General features: G+C 37.3%; 2 protein-coding genes across 4 annotated transcripts in view; both read left to right on the plus strand.

Annotated features, from left to right (window-relative positions):
- Nucleotides 1–900: 900 nt before the first annotated feature.
- dmbx2 (diencephalon/mesencephalon homeobox 2) lies at nucleotides 901–3050 on the plus strand. The gene is made up of 3 exons (XM_067395592.1): nucleotides 901–1072; nucleotides 1931–2106; nucleotides 2598–3050. Exons 1-3 carry the CDS (start codon nucleotides 901–903, stop codon nucleotides 3048–3050), a joined length of 801 nt encoding a protein of 266 aa, XP_067251693.1.
- A 1464-nt stretch (nucleotides 3051–4514) lies between these two features.
- Nucleotides 4515–18197, plus strand: part of csnk1g2b (casein kinase 1, gamma 2b) — a 39039-nt gene continuing 25356 nt past the window's right edge. For 2 of the 3 annotated variants that reach the window (XM_067394705.1, XM_067394707.1), the window contains exons 1-2: nucleotides 4515–4654; nucleotides 9032–9811. In XM_067394705.1, coding sequence (XP_067250806.1) covers nucleotides 9584–9811 — 228 coding nt within the window. In that variant the 5' untranslated portion in view covers nucleotides 4515–4654; nucleotides 9032–9583. The remainder of the gene's footprint in view (nucleotides 4655–9031; nucleotides 9812–18197) is intronic. The other variant, XM_067394706.1, reaches the window with a different exon arrangement.

Here is an 18197-nt window from a genome sequence, read left to right on the forward strand (position 1 = left end):
GATGCTAATAGCTTAAATCCTCCTTTTTTGAGAGGATTTGATTTGAAGGAAAGATTTCTGGAACATTTAGCCCTAAGAAATTACCCTAATAGGCCACTTCCAGAGTGCATTCTCCAGTTGACATTTTCTGGGCAAAATATGGGTCCAGTTAGCAAAACAAACCAGCCAAGCAAACACCCCCCCCCTTGGAGTTAATACTAACAAAAGCTGGGGAACGGCAGAGAAAGGAGGAAGAGAACAACGGACAATCAAAGGCTGTTATTTTAATCTGCCCAACCCCAGAGATTAGCCAACCACATTGTTTTAATTGTTTTAAAGGGGGGAGCGCAATGCCCGCTCATTGAAGGGAGATGCTTTGCCTAAATCTCCCAAGTTCAATAGTTTCAAAAACTTGAGCCCCCAAACCCCCCTTTCTCTCCCTCATCCCACTTAATCCAGGCTAATACCTTTCTTTCTATTGGCTAATGGTTGAAGGAAGCTGAAGTTAATGCCTCTTAAATAGTGGAAACTGAGCCGGAGAGAACCTAAACCATACTCGGCGTGGAGCATTACAGGTCTGCCTCAGCAAAAGAAACTTCATTGTAAATTTTGGGGGATTTTACCAGCTCCTGTGAGTCGTTTCCTTGGGATTTTAGAATCATATGAGTAAAAAACAAAAACAGCAGTTACTCATAGCTACTTTACCTGATTTTACTGGGTACAAGTCTGTTTTTGCAACTAATCATTCCACAGTTCATTGGAAGTTGTAGGTAAGTGTTCATTGTTTTTTTATGGTTTTATTAAACATTTTCTATTCTATTAGCCTATGTTCTTTTCTACCTAGCTTATTCCTTATCGTATTTTACGTGATATTTTTTATTTTAGGTGATTCTCATATATTTTATTCTCTCCGCCAGCAGAATGAATTCTCTGTATTTCTGTGGACCAAGACACGGCCAGGGGCCTTTTCCATTGCAACGCGTCAACTCGTTATTTCACGAGGCTCACCAGCAGATGGCGCAGCCGTATCAGGTTCATTCAGCGGCCAGTCCGTCGTCTATGCAGACATTCACAGTGGCGGAGCGCCTGGCAGGTGAGATGCCGCTTGACTTTAGAGAACAGGTCTTGTGCCGAATTCTGACCCCCGCGGCCCCGCCTAATTATTACCCCTAGTATTGGTATTTTTAGATTAGGGGTGAGGTTAGGATTAGGCAATCAGGTATCGACTTGAACGAGGGGGGTAATAATTTGGCAGGGAGTCGAAATTCGGCACAACTAAATATAAATTAAGTAGGCTACAGAGCAAATGCAGAATTTGTAAAATTGTAACTTCTGTTTTTTTTTTTTTTTTTTAAAGCTTTTAATTACTGATAACACTTTACAGTAGTGTTCATATTATAGGCTACGCTTAGTTTCTTAAAAATGAACTAGATGTGTTGGCTATATGTCTAATAATCTGATTATATTCACAAATACATTTAATATAAATAGAATTAAGTTTTAATTTAATATTAGAATAAAATATAATATATATTTAAATATTCTTTACTGTTTTTTAAATATTGTGTATCATTATATTTAATAATATCCAGCGAGGGATGTCTGAAAATGCTTTTAATTTGCATTTTTGCAATTTAATTCAGATTTATTTTATTACAGATGCTTGAAATTTAATTTTATATCAGTATTATACATTTAATTATTTGCTCAAACAATAGTGTATAAAAGTTGACCTAAAATAGAGCACAAAATTAAATCATGATGCTTATTTGTTTAAAAAATTTAAAAATTAAATCATAAAACTTTATTTTCATATTTTGAATCCATTATTTTTTTTTTTTTTTTTTTTATGTGGACTCACACATTTTAGCCCTACAGTATATAGTGTGTGTTAGACAAACAATGTTAAGTATCATGAAATGAATTGTAAACAAACATTTTCTTCATTTAGAACTCATCCTTGAGGCACGCTACGGGAACCAGCAAAAGCAGCGTCGCAGTCGCACGGCCTTCAATGTGTCCCAGTTACAAGCGCTCGAAAAGGCCTTTCAGCAAACCCAGTATCCAGATGTTGGCATGAGAGAGAGACTAGCAGTCTGCATCAACCTCCCAGAGGCCCGTATCCAGGTGAGAGACAAAGGAACATCTGCAGTGTCCAACAAGCAGAACACTTCTAGGCCCGATTTCACAGACAGGGCTTAGGCTAAGTCAGGATTAAGCCCTCAATTAGGATATTTAAGTAGCTTTTATGAACATACCCTAGAAAAAAACAATACTGGTGTACATCTTGAGACAAAACAATGTCACTGACATATTTTAAGATATGTCAGTACAAGTATGTTCAGTTAAAGCAGCTCAAACATGCATTAGCTAGAAACCTGGGGTAAATATAATACATTTAGAAAATAATGGTTCGTTATTAGCATTGATGGTTCCATTACAAACCTTTAACATCCATGGAAGCTTTAGAAAAAGGCTCTTCAGAATTTTTAACCAAAATGTTCTTTGGGAAACCAAAAATGGTTCTTCTATGGCATCGCCTTATGGAACCTTTCTTTTTAAGAGTGCAGGTTAAATGTGCTTAAAACATCTTAGATTAACAAAACATGTTTCTTTAGGTGTGGTTCAAAAACAGACGTGCCAAATTTAGAAAAGGTCAACGCTTCGCACCCCTTCCCAAAGAAGAAATCCAAGTGCATCGCTCTGCTACTAAACAACGGAAAGAAGGGGCTAAGGACCAAGAGAAAGTCTTTAATTCAAAATCTCAATCCTCTTTTAGAGAAAACAAGACCATTCCTTCCTCAGAGGACTCAACTCACCTTCATTCCCATCCCAGACTACACTCCTCTGCTGTTCTTCCATTCATCACTGGAGAACACTACCAACAACCAGTGCCTCATGCACTTGGGCTGCTGTCTGGAGGTCTGCCTTTCTCTCCTACATATTTACCTATAATGCAACAGCAGCACAGCACAGCCATCAATCTTGTGCCGTTGGGGAAATGCAGCAGTCTCATGCTTCATTCTGCCTGTCAATCTAAAGCCATGGTTCACCACCACCTGGACATGTAGCCGTACCAACAACCAATAAGCTCCCATGAGCCAGTCATCCTTTTTAGGACATGAAGAGGGAACAAGTGTTTCTGTGTTACCACAACATTGTAACTTTGTTTGGATTTGGTTCTTTTCATGTAACTTTCATTAAGTGGTTTTGATTGTATTTGTACAAACTGGCTTATTTTGTCAACGTTCATACTCCGTTTTGCATAGCTTAGAGCATTGTTAAGAAACCTATTGTGTTGCACACACATATTTGAGCACTTTGTAGATTTTTATGAACTTTTTATCATTTTGAATACAAATAAACATGAAAAACACCTGAATTAGTTGTATTTAATATAACTGTGAGCATAATGACTGCTGTGTAGCTTAATTCTGGGATTGCACTTGGTCTTCATAATTTTTGTCAAATGCAATAAATTACCAAATGTGACGCATTCTCAGCGTTAACATTTAAGCACCAAAAGCTTACATTTAATTTTGTGTGCACTTGTACATTTTCATGTCACTACAGTAAATATATGACCATGATTCATTTTTTAAATGAATGAAAGCCACAGTTACCAATCACTGAATGTGTTTACATAAAAAACAATATTCTTAAGTTAATAAGAATATGGTCATATTTGGATTATGAAAGCATCATGTAAAATTGTTTGCAGTAACTAGTTTAAGCCAACAGTCTGGTCTGAATAAGACTGCTGGCATAATCTTATTTGAAATATTCACCATAACTGAATATTCTTTACGTTCAGACAGTCCAGTACAAACGTTATTCTGGGCTAGATACACGCAATTAAAAGCAATGCCATGTCTACATTTGTAAAAGTGACATGAACTATGTTATGCAATTCGCCACAACCTGCGAGCTATTGTGAGGATATGAATGAGAAGTAGAGTTGAATCAGTTTAATAAATAGCGAGAGTGAGCAGTTCTAGTTCTTCCAGAAGAGAAAACCAGGAAAAGAATGTCCATGTTCATATGTTATGCAGATTACATGATTACATGATTACATCTTATCTTTTCCTCATTAAACTCAACTGAATATGAAGTTTAATGAGAAAAATAGATTTCTCTCTCTATATATATAAAAACAAATGGATCTGTTATCCAGTTAAAAGTAAAAAATAAAATAAAATAAATAATAATAATAATAAAATAACAATTTCCGTCAGTTCAACACAAAAACCTATCTTCAACTTTCCCAGAAATTTTCCAAAGTAACACCCTAGACATTTACACATCTTCCTTCAAATTAATTTAGTCGTTTCATTTTTTTTTCCTCAAAAGATGACTCCAATATTTCCAGCACTATTCAACCCCTCAACTGTTGATCCAGGCAAAACATTCGAGTTTTTCTCCAGGTGGGGACGGTATGGAGCTTCTGTTGCGCGCGACAGCACAGCCGCATATTCACCAATCCATCTACGCACTTTTGAGAACGTATCCACAGCAATGGGAGTGTCGGATGACGCCGGAGCTTCGCTCACCGAAACGGTAGGCTTAAAGAGACAACAGCGAAGCCGGGCTAGTCTTTAGTGGGGAATTAAATCACTTTTCAAATCATAAATAAAGGACCATGTCGCGGCATACTACATAGGGGACTCGCACGCAGGTAAAAACATCTTTATGTTTCCTCAGAAAAAACATTCTCCCCTCGTTTTAATCGAAAGACTGAAAGGTTCGCTGCTAGACGGCTAATGTGATGTTAGCTAAGTGGGTTGCTAAGCTAGTTCATTTGTGGAGGATTATTGTCATGTTTGTCAAACAAGGCTTGGAGTTGTTTAGCTGGTTTGTCGGTATTTCCTTACCTTTTCGAATATGAAAGGGAATATATTTTGCTTTAGATGTGTAATGAAATACATTTCGACGTGTATTTAGTTTATATTTGACGACTCAGCTAGACAGCCACTCATTTTAAGGACGTTTTTAAGCCACTAGCCAAGAAGACGGCTGAAAGACAATATTCTGAATGCCTTTTAAAGACATATTTAAGGTTTAAGTATTTCATTTTTGCTACGCCGTGATAGGAAGCTTTCTAGAATTGACACTTCATCATGAAATAAAACATTTTATGGACGGATCAGAAACACTTTCAGTGCCAGGATTGATAAATATATTTATACATGATATTTTCGACTTTGTACAACTGCTTTGGAAATCTCTCCTGTCAAGGGCGTTTTCAGAAATTAGAATCATGTGTGAAATTTTAAACATTAAGGTATTAAGTTCACGTGGAATTGAGGTTTAGTGTGGTTTAATTTTGACAGATATTAAATAATTTACATTTTAAATTAGAGCTGTGCACCAATTTTCCTCAGTTATCAGGCAGGAAAGGTGTCAGATAGCAAGCAAGAGGAGTGTTAAACTGTATCTCCCAGTTTCACATAGAGGCTAAACAAATTAGTATGGAAAATCACACTGTGCTTAAGGAAATAAATGACCAAGCAGCTCTCGGTCTCTCTCTTTGCCTCTTAAGCCCAAATCAACACCACAAAACAACACAAGGCCTTATAGATAAACACAGAAGCAGATTTATGGCACCAGCTTCTCTCTTTTGCCCATCTGAGAAAGTAGAAGTGGATGTCTTGGTTTTTACACAGCCTCTAACACTTGCATGTTTCCTGTTTGAAAGCTAAAACACAGTTGAACTGTGTTGGCTTGTTTGTTATGCTGAAACCTGGTTTCTTTTCTCTTGATATTTTGTCAGATAAGCAAAAAATGAGTCGTCGTTAGCTGGATTGTCTTGTTTTCTTGTAGGGAGAGTGACTCAAAATATCTGTAAACACTAACTTGGCAACCATTATTAGTCAGGAAGTTTTAATTCCAGATTATGTGGTATTACAGACATCATTTTGGCTTTATCTGATGCACTTTTGTGTCAGTAGTTTTTTTTTGTTTTTTTTTATGATGATGTTCCTGTGTTATCTGAGTGATTCATCTCTTAATCTGAAATGAAATTTTCTCGAAATATGAAATGAAATTTTTTTTATGGTGTAGTCTATGTCTATCTTTGTTAAACTTCACTCAAGCATTGATTAAGTTGTTTTTGATCTAAGTATTGTATGGAAACATGCACCATAATCAGTACTTATACACTAGTTCTTGTCCACAGATCTTATAATTACATCTGATCCTCTGACTGTTGTGATCTCTAACTGACTTGTGGCATGGTTTTCCATTTCGCCCTTGTAGAGCTTGTAATCAGCATATTTATGGTACCGTGAGGGGTTGTGACCAACAGACCATCGAAAGACATGATTGACTGCCAATCCTGATCTGGCTAAATTCATTATTTGCCGCAGTATATGACTAAACAAGTCATATACGCTTGCTTTCACTGAGGTTATTAACATTTTCAAGCTATAGTTTAAGATCAGTATGTGTAATTCCCTGCTTGTTAAATGCCTTATATAATTGTCTGTTTATTATTCACCTTTATGTAGCTTATACAGTGTGCAATTAAAATAAAGTGTTCGCTATAATGATTGATTTCATATTGAGTATTGATATATGCAAATTCAGTCCCTTTCATAAAGCGGCATCCAGCACTCCCTATAACTGTTACAAAAGATAAGTCGACATGATTGGTGATGCATTTATTTTGCTGAATGACAGGGCATAATTTTTCATAATTCTTTTTAGCTGAGGCTAAAGTATTATAATTTCGTCAGACTAGAAAAATGAGCCGTGCATTAATAATCTAATGCATTGATGCTCAGATGCATTTGTCACTTGCTGAACAAACAGTGCCTTGGATGTTGAAATTAAGTAGTGAACCCCCCCCCCCAATAAAGTGTCAAAGATGTTTTTTCTGCCGAGCTGATTGCATATTGCTCATCAGTTCTGGTCTGGTATCCTTTTACAGCCAGTCAGGCTGCCATTGATCGTTTTAAGTGCATTTTCTGAAGGAAATCATGGCAGTCTTTCCAATAGTTCTTGCATTACCTGCTCCGACTTTCTTTTCCATTTACATTAACGGCAGTGCTGACCCTGGATGGGAGAGGGGGTTGGTGTGCAACCGAGATCTCTGACCTTCTACACCGCTTCCCCTCTCCATTATCAACCACACAGGTGTCGTCAAAGTTCCTGTTGGATATGGAAACTGATACGGGCACTGTTAGGCTTGTAATTCTCAACCGTTCTGTTCTCCACACTTTGAAAAAATCCCATGCCTTGGAGGCAGACCAGCAAAATCTGTTGGTGTAGTGTCATAAATCGGCTCTTGTTATTTAGGTTGCCAAAACTGTGACTGGGTGATTTTTTTTAAAGTAGCATTCGGTTGTGTCTCTTTATCCAGTGGGGTTGCATTCCCATCATGTCTAGCATGCAATACTTTGTCTCTTGCTGTTATTGATTAGGTTTATTGGACCTTGAGGTAATCTGAAAATGGATTCCATGCACATTGAGGACCAGGATTAGTGTCTGTGCTTTATAATATCCCATCATGCCTCTGTTCATCATCATGTTGCATGTTTATTTATTTCTAATGGAGGACTCCCTTTAAAAATGTATATTGAACCCCAAAAAATAAAATAAAATTTGCCATGAATATAGATAGCCTTTTGATGCAGATATGGCAGTAAAAGAAAGTTAAAACATTAAAACATTCAGAATTAGTGTGGTGAAGGACTCACTTTAAAATGCATAGTAAATGTGATTTTGTATAGTTGTTGTTGTAATGTGGTAAGAACTTGAATTATATTAGGACTGCACGATATATTGCATGAGATTGTCACGCGCATTTCGTCAGTAAAGCCGGTTCCCTGATTACTTCTAAATCGCCATCACCTGCTTTCAAATGTAGCGGCATTTAATAGACAGCCGTAGTTCACTGACAAACCAAGCAATATCGCGTTCATTATCGAAGGCGATACATCTGCTATATGAACACGATATTGCGTGGCTTATCAGTGATCTACGGCTCTGTCTATTAAATGGCGCTCCATTTGAAAGCAGGTGATGGCGATTTAGCGGTAATCAGGGAACCAGCTTTACTGACGAAATGCGCGTGACAATCACATGTGATATATCGTGCAGCCCTAAATTATATATAATTGTATTATTTATTTTTTTCATGAATATAGCCTTTGACGTGGCAATAAATTGAATTAATGTAATATCTGTGTTTTAGAGTGTCCCATGATGCATCTGTCCATCATCACGTGGCATGCTTTAGCCTAGAGTTGTCAAAAGTGCTGACTTTGGTAACCATCAGTAATGAAATTGTAAAAATGTGACTCTTTGAGCGCTGTTGAGCAGATTTGTAAACACCTCTGATTGGCTATTGTGTTGATTCGCTCATCGGATATGTCTGTGATTGGCTAAAATGATCAACGCATGGCAGCATTTGAAAGCAGGAGCGGGAGCGTTTGAAGGCAGGTGTCTATCAGCGGACTGGTCCACGATAGATGCCCGCTTTCAAAATGCTCCTCTCCCGTGTATATCTGTGTAAGCACTTGGTGAAGAGCTTCATTTATGACTATTTACAATGTTTTTACAGCGTTGATCATTGAAGCCAATCACAGACATATCCAATGAGAAGTGGAAACAATGGCCAATCAGAGGTGTTTATGAATCTGCTCAAAGCGTCACATTTTTAAAATTTCAGTACCGAAGTTGGTCATTTTGACAACTCTGCTTTAGCCTATTTATTAGTGGAAGACTCACTTTAAAATTGCATGGAGAACTTTAGAATTTCTAATTTTCTTTCTTTTTGTAGTTTTAAATATGTTTTTTATAATTATATTATAATTACATGTTATTTATTTTTTCCATGAATATAGCCTTTGATGCTAATATGGAAATAAGAAATGAATAAATTAATTAAACATGTATTGTCATTCAAATTTAACACATAGTAGGAGCAAAAACATGAAATCTTGCTCTGGTATGGCTCTGTTTGAAGTTTAATGGCTGGTATATAAAGAATGTGCATGATCGATTTATTGATACTAATTGGAACTCTACTTCTCTTTTCAATGTTTTTCAGGTATCCAGAGAAAGACGGACTAAACTGCTCAAACCCATTCCTGCTGGTTCTGTCTGAGTCTGCTTATAGCAGTGTTAGAACATGAAGAATGTTCACGGTATTATCCAAGACTGACTTCAAGGGAACCATGAGGAGCACAAGGGGACGTTCACTTGTTTGGTGCCACTAGCAGGAATAGTGTATGTCAGTGTTGAGGAGCGTGTGTGGGTGGATGTGTGAGTGCGTGCGTGCGCGTCTGTATGTGTGCGTATGCTAGCATAACCTGCCTGCTTCAGGCAGTGACATGCTTCTTTAAGGGCAACTGCACAGTAAAGGAGTCCCATCCACCAAAGGATTAATGCAAGGACGGCGCTTTCGGTGATACTCACCACGTCTGCAGAAGACATCGGTTTCTGCTCCTCAAAAGTCACCAGTATATAGATACTTTTAAACCCCTTCACTCATTTTGTCTTCTCGCCATCGTCCCCACACATTCCCTGGGGGTTGTTTTGAAACTTCTCTGTTTTGCATGGCAGGGGAGTAACCGTGGAGAGGCCAGGGTATCACAAGCTTATGGATTTTGAGAAGAGAGGTGGGAAGGGAGAGACAGAGGAAGGGAAAAGGATGTCGAAAGCAACTGGTAGTAGGACTGTACATGGAGGCCGGGCAACGGGGAGCAACTCTGGGGTCCTCATGGTCGGCCCCAACTTCAGAGTTGGGAAAAAGATCGGCTGTGGAAACTTTGGTGAACTGCGGCTGGGAAAAAATCTGTACACAAACGAATATGTGGCCATCAAATTGGTGAGTACTGTTGTGAAAAATAGGAGTATTGAAAGAGCCACATCTTCTCCATGTTTATGGGTATATTATAATATTTATACATTTTACTGATGTCCTCTATTTAAAGGGTTAGTTCACCCCAAATGAAAATTCTGTCATTAATTACTCACCCTCATGTCGTTTCAAACTTTCGTTCATCTTTGGAACACAAATGAAGATCTTTTTGATGAAATCTGAGAGATGTCTGTCCCTCCATTGACTGCTTTTGCAACTACTACTTTGATGCTTCAAAAAGTTCATAAAGAGATCGGAAAACTAATCCATATGAATCGAGCATTTTAGTCAAAATTTTCTGAAGAGACTCTGTTGATTTTACGTAGGGCTGACCGATATATCGCATGCGATTGTCACGTGCATTTCGTCAGTAAAGCCGGTTCCCTGATTACCGCTAAATCGCCATCACCTGCTTTCAAATGGAGCGACATTTAATAGACAGAGCCGTAGATCACTGACAAGCCACGCAATATCGCGTTCATTATCGAAGGCAATTCATCTGCGATATGAACGCGATATTGCGTGGCTTGTCAGTGATCTACGGCTCTGTCTATTAAATGCCGCTCCATTTGAAAGCAGGTTTAATATAAGGCAAGAATTCATCTTAAAATTGCGCTTTTGGCTTCTGATTCTGCTTTTGATTCATGATGACTGTTTAAATATTACACCAGGCAAGATTATTTATTGGACTTTCTTTCAGAGTTTTGCCTCTATATATTCATATTTAAGGTTCAGGTAACTCAATGGGTAGACCCTATTTTAAAATCATTTGCTCTGTAATGCAGGTCCACAGCATCTTGGTAATGCACAGTTGATCAGTTGAGCCTCACATACAAGTTACTTGAATGTAGCTAGTGTAACTTTAGAAACGGATATGGGTGATAGCTAATGAGGAAACACACACACATTCCCTGTTCAACTTTCAGAAAGTGCAATAAATCATTATGAATGTTTGTTGACGTTTACTCGATTTTTATTTCCTCTTAATGAGCAAATAAGACGTTTATTGATGGGTGGCATTATGGAGTTTTCATTTGCGAGAAAGATGATACCAATTATATTTTACGTTTTGCTACCTTTGGCTGCCTGTCAATGTAAGGTAGAAAGTCTTTTCTCCATGAAATGGAAGTTAACCTAAAGTGCTTTTTCTGGGCTACTACGATAAATGCGAGTGAATTTAAGGCTTTACTTCTAAACAGGCAGACCGTTTATCCATACGACGCAGTAAAGTATTGACTGACCTTCATCATTATGATGTAACTCCTCACTCTCTGTGGGCTCAAATTGGCCTCTAAAACATGAGTAAACATGACAATGTCCTTTGAGGAAATGGGTGTCCAAAATCCATTTTTATCACAGTGACGCTTTTCTCAGATGTGAGAAGAGATTTTGCTGCCCCGGGGGCTGTCATAGAGAACTGGATTTCTTCAAATTTTCATTCATGTATCTGTACTCCTAAAAAGCATGAGGGACATCAGAAACTCCTCTGACGTGTTAAATTCGTGCTACACCCAAACAGAAGCTCAAAGTCCAGTGCTATTTAAAGTCCATGTTGTGTTTTATTATTTGATGGGAGTTTTATAAGGATCATTTTAAGCTGTTAATGGGAGGTCCTGTTTTCTGGGAAATGACCGTCAAGTAACTTGGCACCATGTGAAAGGGATTGTCATAGATAGCGTGTGCACACTTAGTCGCCCTCCTCCCCGGATCCTCCAGTGAAGGATATGATTATCTTTGCATTAGTAACGTCAAAGGCTTCATTATCTTTGTATTGTTGCCTATCAAAGTGCTTTTTAACCACTCAATGTGAAGTCAAGCACTGTAATTTTAGTGCTAAAATTATTTAGTACGTTGATGCACCCTTGCCACTGCATTTCTCTCCAGTTTTTCAGCTATAATATGGCTTGAATATGGCTGGTCAGTATAGCTAATAAAAAAGATCAGTAGTTTTATATTTATTATGTTTATGTCTTTGCTCTGAATACATGTGTATAAGTAGTAGAATCAAGTTGTTGAATATAACTAAAACAGTAAAATTCCCACCTAATGCATTAAAAAACTGTATACAACTTTTGCATTCAAAAGTCTGTTTGGATCTGGTGAAATAAGCTTATAAAACAGTCATAACTTAATGTTTTTCAACTAAAGCCATATTTTATCTAATCAGTAACTTCTCGTTAATGAGTGAATGCACAAATATTTTAAAGGTTTGAATGTTACCACGTTTTTACCATGCTATTACTCAATTTTACCCCCTTTTATTTATTAAAAATTGAGAAATTCTTTGAATTGTCACATTTTTCAAGAACCACAGCAAAAATATTTTATCAATATTTATGAGAATTTATTTGAATATATCATTAGATATAATATGAACATATAATATGAGAATCACCAGTATGAACTCCATTGACCTTGATTGATTTAGTTTATTTAAATTAATTTGAAACTTAAAACTCATGATTGCTCAAAACAGTCTCAATTTATGAAACCTACAAAGTCTTTTTCTAACAAAACGCGACCAAAACAACTGAATTATGGGCTTTTTGTTTTCCAAATCCTCTTTCCTTTTTCAAATGTAGACTATTTGATTTATGAACTTAACTTTTGCTCTACAAACACATTAAAATACAGTACTATATAGTAGGGCTGGGCGATATATCGCATGCGATTGTCACGCGCATTTCGTCAGTAAAGCCGGTTCCCTGATTACCGCTAAATCGCCATCACCTGCTTTCAAATGTAGCGGCATTTAATAGATAGAGCAGTAGTTCGCTGATAAGCTACGCAATATTGCTTTCATTATCGAAGGCGATTCATCTGCGTGGCTTATCAGTGATCTACGGCTCTGTCTATTAAATTTGAAAGCAGGTGATGGCAATTTAGCGGTAATCAGGGAACCGGCTTTACTGACGAAATGCGCGTGACAATCGCATGCGATATATCGCCCAGCCCTACTATATAGTACCCCAAGTAACAGTAAAACACAAGTAACAGTAAAATCCAGTAACACAGTAATATTGTGAAATATTACAAATTAAAATTATAACTGTTTCATATTTTAATATATTTTAAAATGTAATTTATTCCTTACTACAGTCTTCAGTGTCACATGGTCCTTCAGAAATTATTCTAATATGCTGATTTGGTGCTCACCCCAAGAAACATTTCTTATTATTATGAATGTTGAAAACAGTTGTGCTACTTAATGTTTCTGTGGAAACTGTGATACTTTTTTTTCAGGATTATTTTGGTGAATAAATATAGAATTACTTTGGTGTTTCTCAAAACAGAATTTAAGTGATACATTTCTTATAATAATGTAAAAGACTTTACTGTCACTTTTAATACATCCTTGTTGAATGAAAGTATTCTTTAAAAAAAAAAAATTATAAATAAGCCTTAATTTTAATTTTTATTTCTACTGAAGCAAACACTAGCAGAATATTGCATGTCTGTTTTTCACTGAACACCGAAACCTCAAGACACCCACAGTCCTCACCAGCTGCCTTCTGCTTATTTAATGAGTACAGTACACCACAAGTTTTTGCTGTCAGTTAAACATTTTTGTTGTTTGATCGTGGCGCACATTTGATATAGGTTGAAAATTAACTGCTTTAATGTTGATATTTGCTGCTGCAGGTTGAGAATTAGCTTGAAGCCCTACTACTGAGCTTCTAGTCTTTTGGAATTTCATGTTTTCTTTTCTTTTATTTTTTTATTTAACATAACCAACATTGATCACATGCATTGCCAATTGATAAGCTCTGAAGGTTCCTAGAGTTTCTTTTTAGCTTGTAGTTTTTCTTTTAATTTATTTATTTTTGTGGCATCTGCACCTGGAGCAAAGGTGAACTCCTGTGTCACGGTTTTCTAACATTTGAGAAAGAAAAGAGCCACAGTCAGGCTCTGCCCTCTGATGAAATAAATTGCTAGAGCAGCAAGAGTGGGAGAAGAAAAAAAGAAATGAGGAGAGTTGGAGAAACAACAGTAGTTGGAGAGAGAATAAAGCTGATGAAAGGTTTTCTTTGTTCCCTGGTTCTTGTCGACACAGTGCTCCAGTCAGTCCACACTGAGAGGCTCACCAGGGACCCAGAACAGAGTGGAGGAGTGGAATCACCACATAGTTTCTCTTTCTCTCTTTCTTACACACACTTGTGCTGGGGATCCCAGTTGTGTAATACATGTATGACAGCTTCCAAACAGCTACTTTGTAGTAATACAAGAGCTCTGGCTTGTTTGATCGGACATGTGTCCACAGATCTCAGTGTGTGATTTCTCTTTCTTTCTGCAATTAGAGTCCAGAGCCCCACCCATATACAGTCTCTTTCATTCTTCATTCTCTTTCATCCATTTATCATTCAAGACTGGGAGCTTGGGAATGTTAGAAATGGGCAGGTTAGCAGGAGGAACAGATAAATCGGCACAATCCTTAGGCAAGAACATTGGTTTTGTCATGGTGTCCATTAGCACTTGCTTAATAATGAATCGCTAGATCTCTTTTGCAGTGATCGACAGCTTCCGCCAAATGATTGACAGCAGACAAGTTGCTCAGAGAGAGTGTAATACATCTATGCTAAACTTATTTTTTGCCTCTGACTAAATCACAGGCGAGTGAAATCGTACAAGTTACAAGCCATTGGCTAATTAAAGACATTTTTTTAGTCGCCTAGCATGAAATTTGGCCACGTATGGGAGTGATTTACTCTGATTGTAAAGGGTTGCATTACTTAAGTTCACAGTGCTCAGGACAAAATATTTATGTGGTAGATACTAGTGTTATAAACACTGCTTCTTCTAGTCAACACTGGAAATACTAGTTGTTTACAATTTTTTTTTTTTTTTACACATTTATATTTTGCTTTATATTTTTACAAACATTTAAATTACTGTTATGTTAATGTTACATTTAAAGGTGCCCTCGAATGAAAAATTGAATTTATCTTGGCATAGTCAAATAACAAGAGTTCAGTACATGGAAATGACATACAGTGAGTCTCAAATCCGTTGTTTCCTCCTTCTTATATAAATCTCATTTGTTTAAAAGACCTCTGAAGAACAGGCAAATCTCAACACCGACTGTTACGTAACAGTCGGGGTGTACGCCCCCAATATTTGCATATGCCAGCCCATGTTCCCAACATTATGAAAGGCATTAGACAAGGGCAGCCAGTAACGTCTGGATCTGCACAGGTGAATCAACAGAGTAGGTAAGCAAGCAAGAACAATAGCAAAAAATGGTAGATGGAGCAATAATAACTGACATGATCCATGATATCATAATATTTTTAGTGATATTTGTAAATTGTCTTTCTAAATGTTTCGTTAGCATGTTGCTAATGTACTGTTAAATGTGGTTAAAGTTACCATCGTTTCTTACTGTATTCACATAGACAAGAGTCGTCGCTATTTTCATTTTTAAACACTTGCAGTCTGTATAATTCATAAACACAACTTCATTCTTTATAAATCTCTCCAACAGTGTAGCATTAGCAGTTAGCCACGGAGCACTATCAAACTCATTCAGAATCAAATGTAAACAATATAACAGTATACAATACTCACATAATCCGACGCATGCATGCCGCATGCATGACGAACACTTTGTAAAGATCCATTTGAGGGTTATATTAGTTGTGTAAACTTTGTTTATGCACTGTTCAAGGCAAGCGCAAGCTCTGTGGGTGTGGAGCAGGAGAATTAAATGGCCAGTAGCCCTGAATCGGCTCGTTTATAATGATGCCCCAAAATAGGCAGTTAAAAAATGAATTAAAAAAAAATATTTATGCAACATAAACATAATATTACAGCTCCTATCTGTACAAAAAACACGCAAATGCAAAAGTGATCTTGAACTAAGTATGTGCTACTCCTGTTATGGATGTGCTCTTCCTGTAACAACAGGCTGAAAAACAAACTAAACCCAAAGAATTCACAATGTTTTATTACAGTAGTGTTCTCATTATAATTTTATGTATATGACAGTCCCAGTCATAGTTATTAATGTTGTGCATTGCTGTTTGAGCTGCATGCGGTGAAACTAATTAATTAACTTAACCAAAGCATAATACACAAAATAAACATATTGCAACTTACATTTGCACAAAAGGCTCAGAATCTCCGAATCAGACTTGCGTTGCACTTTACTGTATTTTCCTTTTTGAAGTGATTCCAATCATATTTGAAACAATTCAAAACCATCATGGTGAACAGTGCGCAAGTGTCTCAGCTGGAGGAAATAATCCATTATTCATCGCTTTAATATATCGGCCTAATTTCTTATCATAACATTAAAAATGAACATATATCGGCTGATACCAATATGGTGGCCGATATATTGTGCACCCCTAGTATATATAGATCACAAGATGGGCAAGGTGAATTTGTACTTATTATCCTGCACTGCCTATTGATTTTTTTCTTTTAGTTGATTTTAATAAATGTCTATATTAGTTTAAAAAAATTTCAGTAAACGCTTGAGTTACATGTACAATCATCATCGCATATTTACAAAACAATTAGATATTTAGGTACATTGCATATATTTTTCAGTGGGATATTGCCCAGCCCTGCATTCCTCTTACTTATTAAAAATATAGGGGACATATGCATTTAAAGTAGGTTTTTTTGATATACGTTTTTGTTTCATGTTCTAGACTTGTGCAGTCATGTTTTTTTATATTTACACTTTAATTTCCAGCAGCTGCTTTATTTGTTTTTGGATAAAAGAATAGGATGTTGATCATGGATGTATCAAGAAGAATATGCAATGAGTTGCCTGTAATGTCCTGACAGTAAGCAGAAGATTGATTTAATCAGAGTAGATTAGGCCTGTCACATCTGCTCCTCAACTGCAGTGTGAATGACGGCCTGCTCTGGAATCCTCTCTCATCTCCCTCAGGCTGCTCACACAAGTGACAGTGGTACCAGTCTGTGTATGAAGCTCTGCTGTTAGACCCCTGCAGCTGTTCTCCCTCCATCTGGGACTCTGAAATCTGATCTGAAATCGAGGGGTTGAAGGAGTGGGACACAGACCAGCTGTTTCTGTCTTATCCAGACTCCTCGACACCTTTGCCCATAATTACTTCAGACTGAAGGCCTTGGTTGTGACTGTAGTATCATGCATTTCCTTTAGCTTCAAGTATTTGAGATAAAAAAATTTCGTTTTGGTATTTGTACCAAATTATCTTTAAATTTGACATGAGTCATGACATTGACCTATTTCTTTGTTATTGTGCAAGGGTCATCAGTGCATGTTAGTCTTAAGAAAAAGGTTTTTTATAATCGTTTGTCAAAATGTACTTTCTAAGCTTTTGAAATGAGTTTTCTCCTGATAAAGGCTAACATCAGGGTAATATCATCATGATCTAATCAAATCCCTATTGATAATCTTTTTTTTTTCTTCTTCTTTTTACTGACAACACTTTTACATGCATGTGTGCTGTCTTAGCTGTTAGAAAGTTTGCATGGTAAAGCCCAAAGTATAGTTCACTTTTTATGCTTATGCAAGGGTCAGCGTACAGTGCACCTGACGCGAATTTCGTCATCAGAAAAGTATGCACCGCACCGCCGAGAGATTGCGCAAACAGGTTAGAAAGTACCCTCATTTGTACAAGTCCAACATGAAAGAATACAAAGATGTTTACATGGGTTGTAACTTGTGTACGAGCCCTCATACTTTGCAAGGCTGTGCGTTCGACTGTGCGCATACACTAGCATACAAGGAAAAAAACAAAACAAAGTATACCCAGGGCTTAAAACTTACACTATGTCTTTAGCCCGAAACACACCAAGCCGACGAACTAGTGGCAACAAAAGTAGACTGCGGGGTTGGCTCACTTAGGCAGTGTTTGGGTCCAAAGTTGCCCTGACACATTGACGCTCAACACTCGACGGCCAAGTAGCATGTCTGTTTTGCGCCTGCGTAAGAAGAAATGCCTTTCCGAACCAGCTGGTGGCAGTAGCTGAACAGCCAATCAGAATGATCAGTTGACCCAACTGACCAACGAGCTCCGACGCCGATTCAACATGTCGAATCGGCCAAAAAAAACCCGACGAGGACCAACTGAGTCTGTCGACGAACAAAAACTGCCCAACGGCCGACCGTCAGCTTGGTGTGTTCCAGGCTTTTAAAACAGTTACACTTAAATAAATTACATGCACTTTAAAACACCAGCTTGTATCCGAACAGGGTCAGGTGAATCCGAAGTCAGCTTAATTTATACACGACTTAGGACTGATTAGTCAACTAATTATTTATGCAACTCACTGACTTGTTGTTTTTGAGAATAAGTAGTTTTGTGTAAACTCTAATAAGAATGGGCAAGAGGGTCATGGAGTATTACTAGAATTA

Source organism: Chanodichthys erythropterus, chromosome 9, assembly GCF_024489055.1.
Source record: "Chanodichthys erythropterus isolate Z2021 chromosome 9, ASM2448905v1, whole genome shotgun sequence".
Lineage (NCBI taxonomy): Eukaryota > Metazoa > Chordata > Actinopteri > Cypriniformes > Xenocyprididae > Chanodichthys > Chanodichthys erythropterus.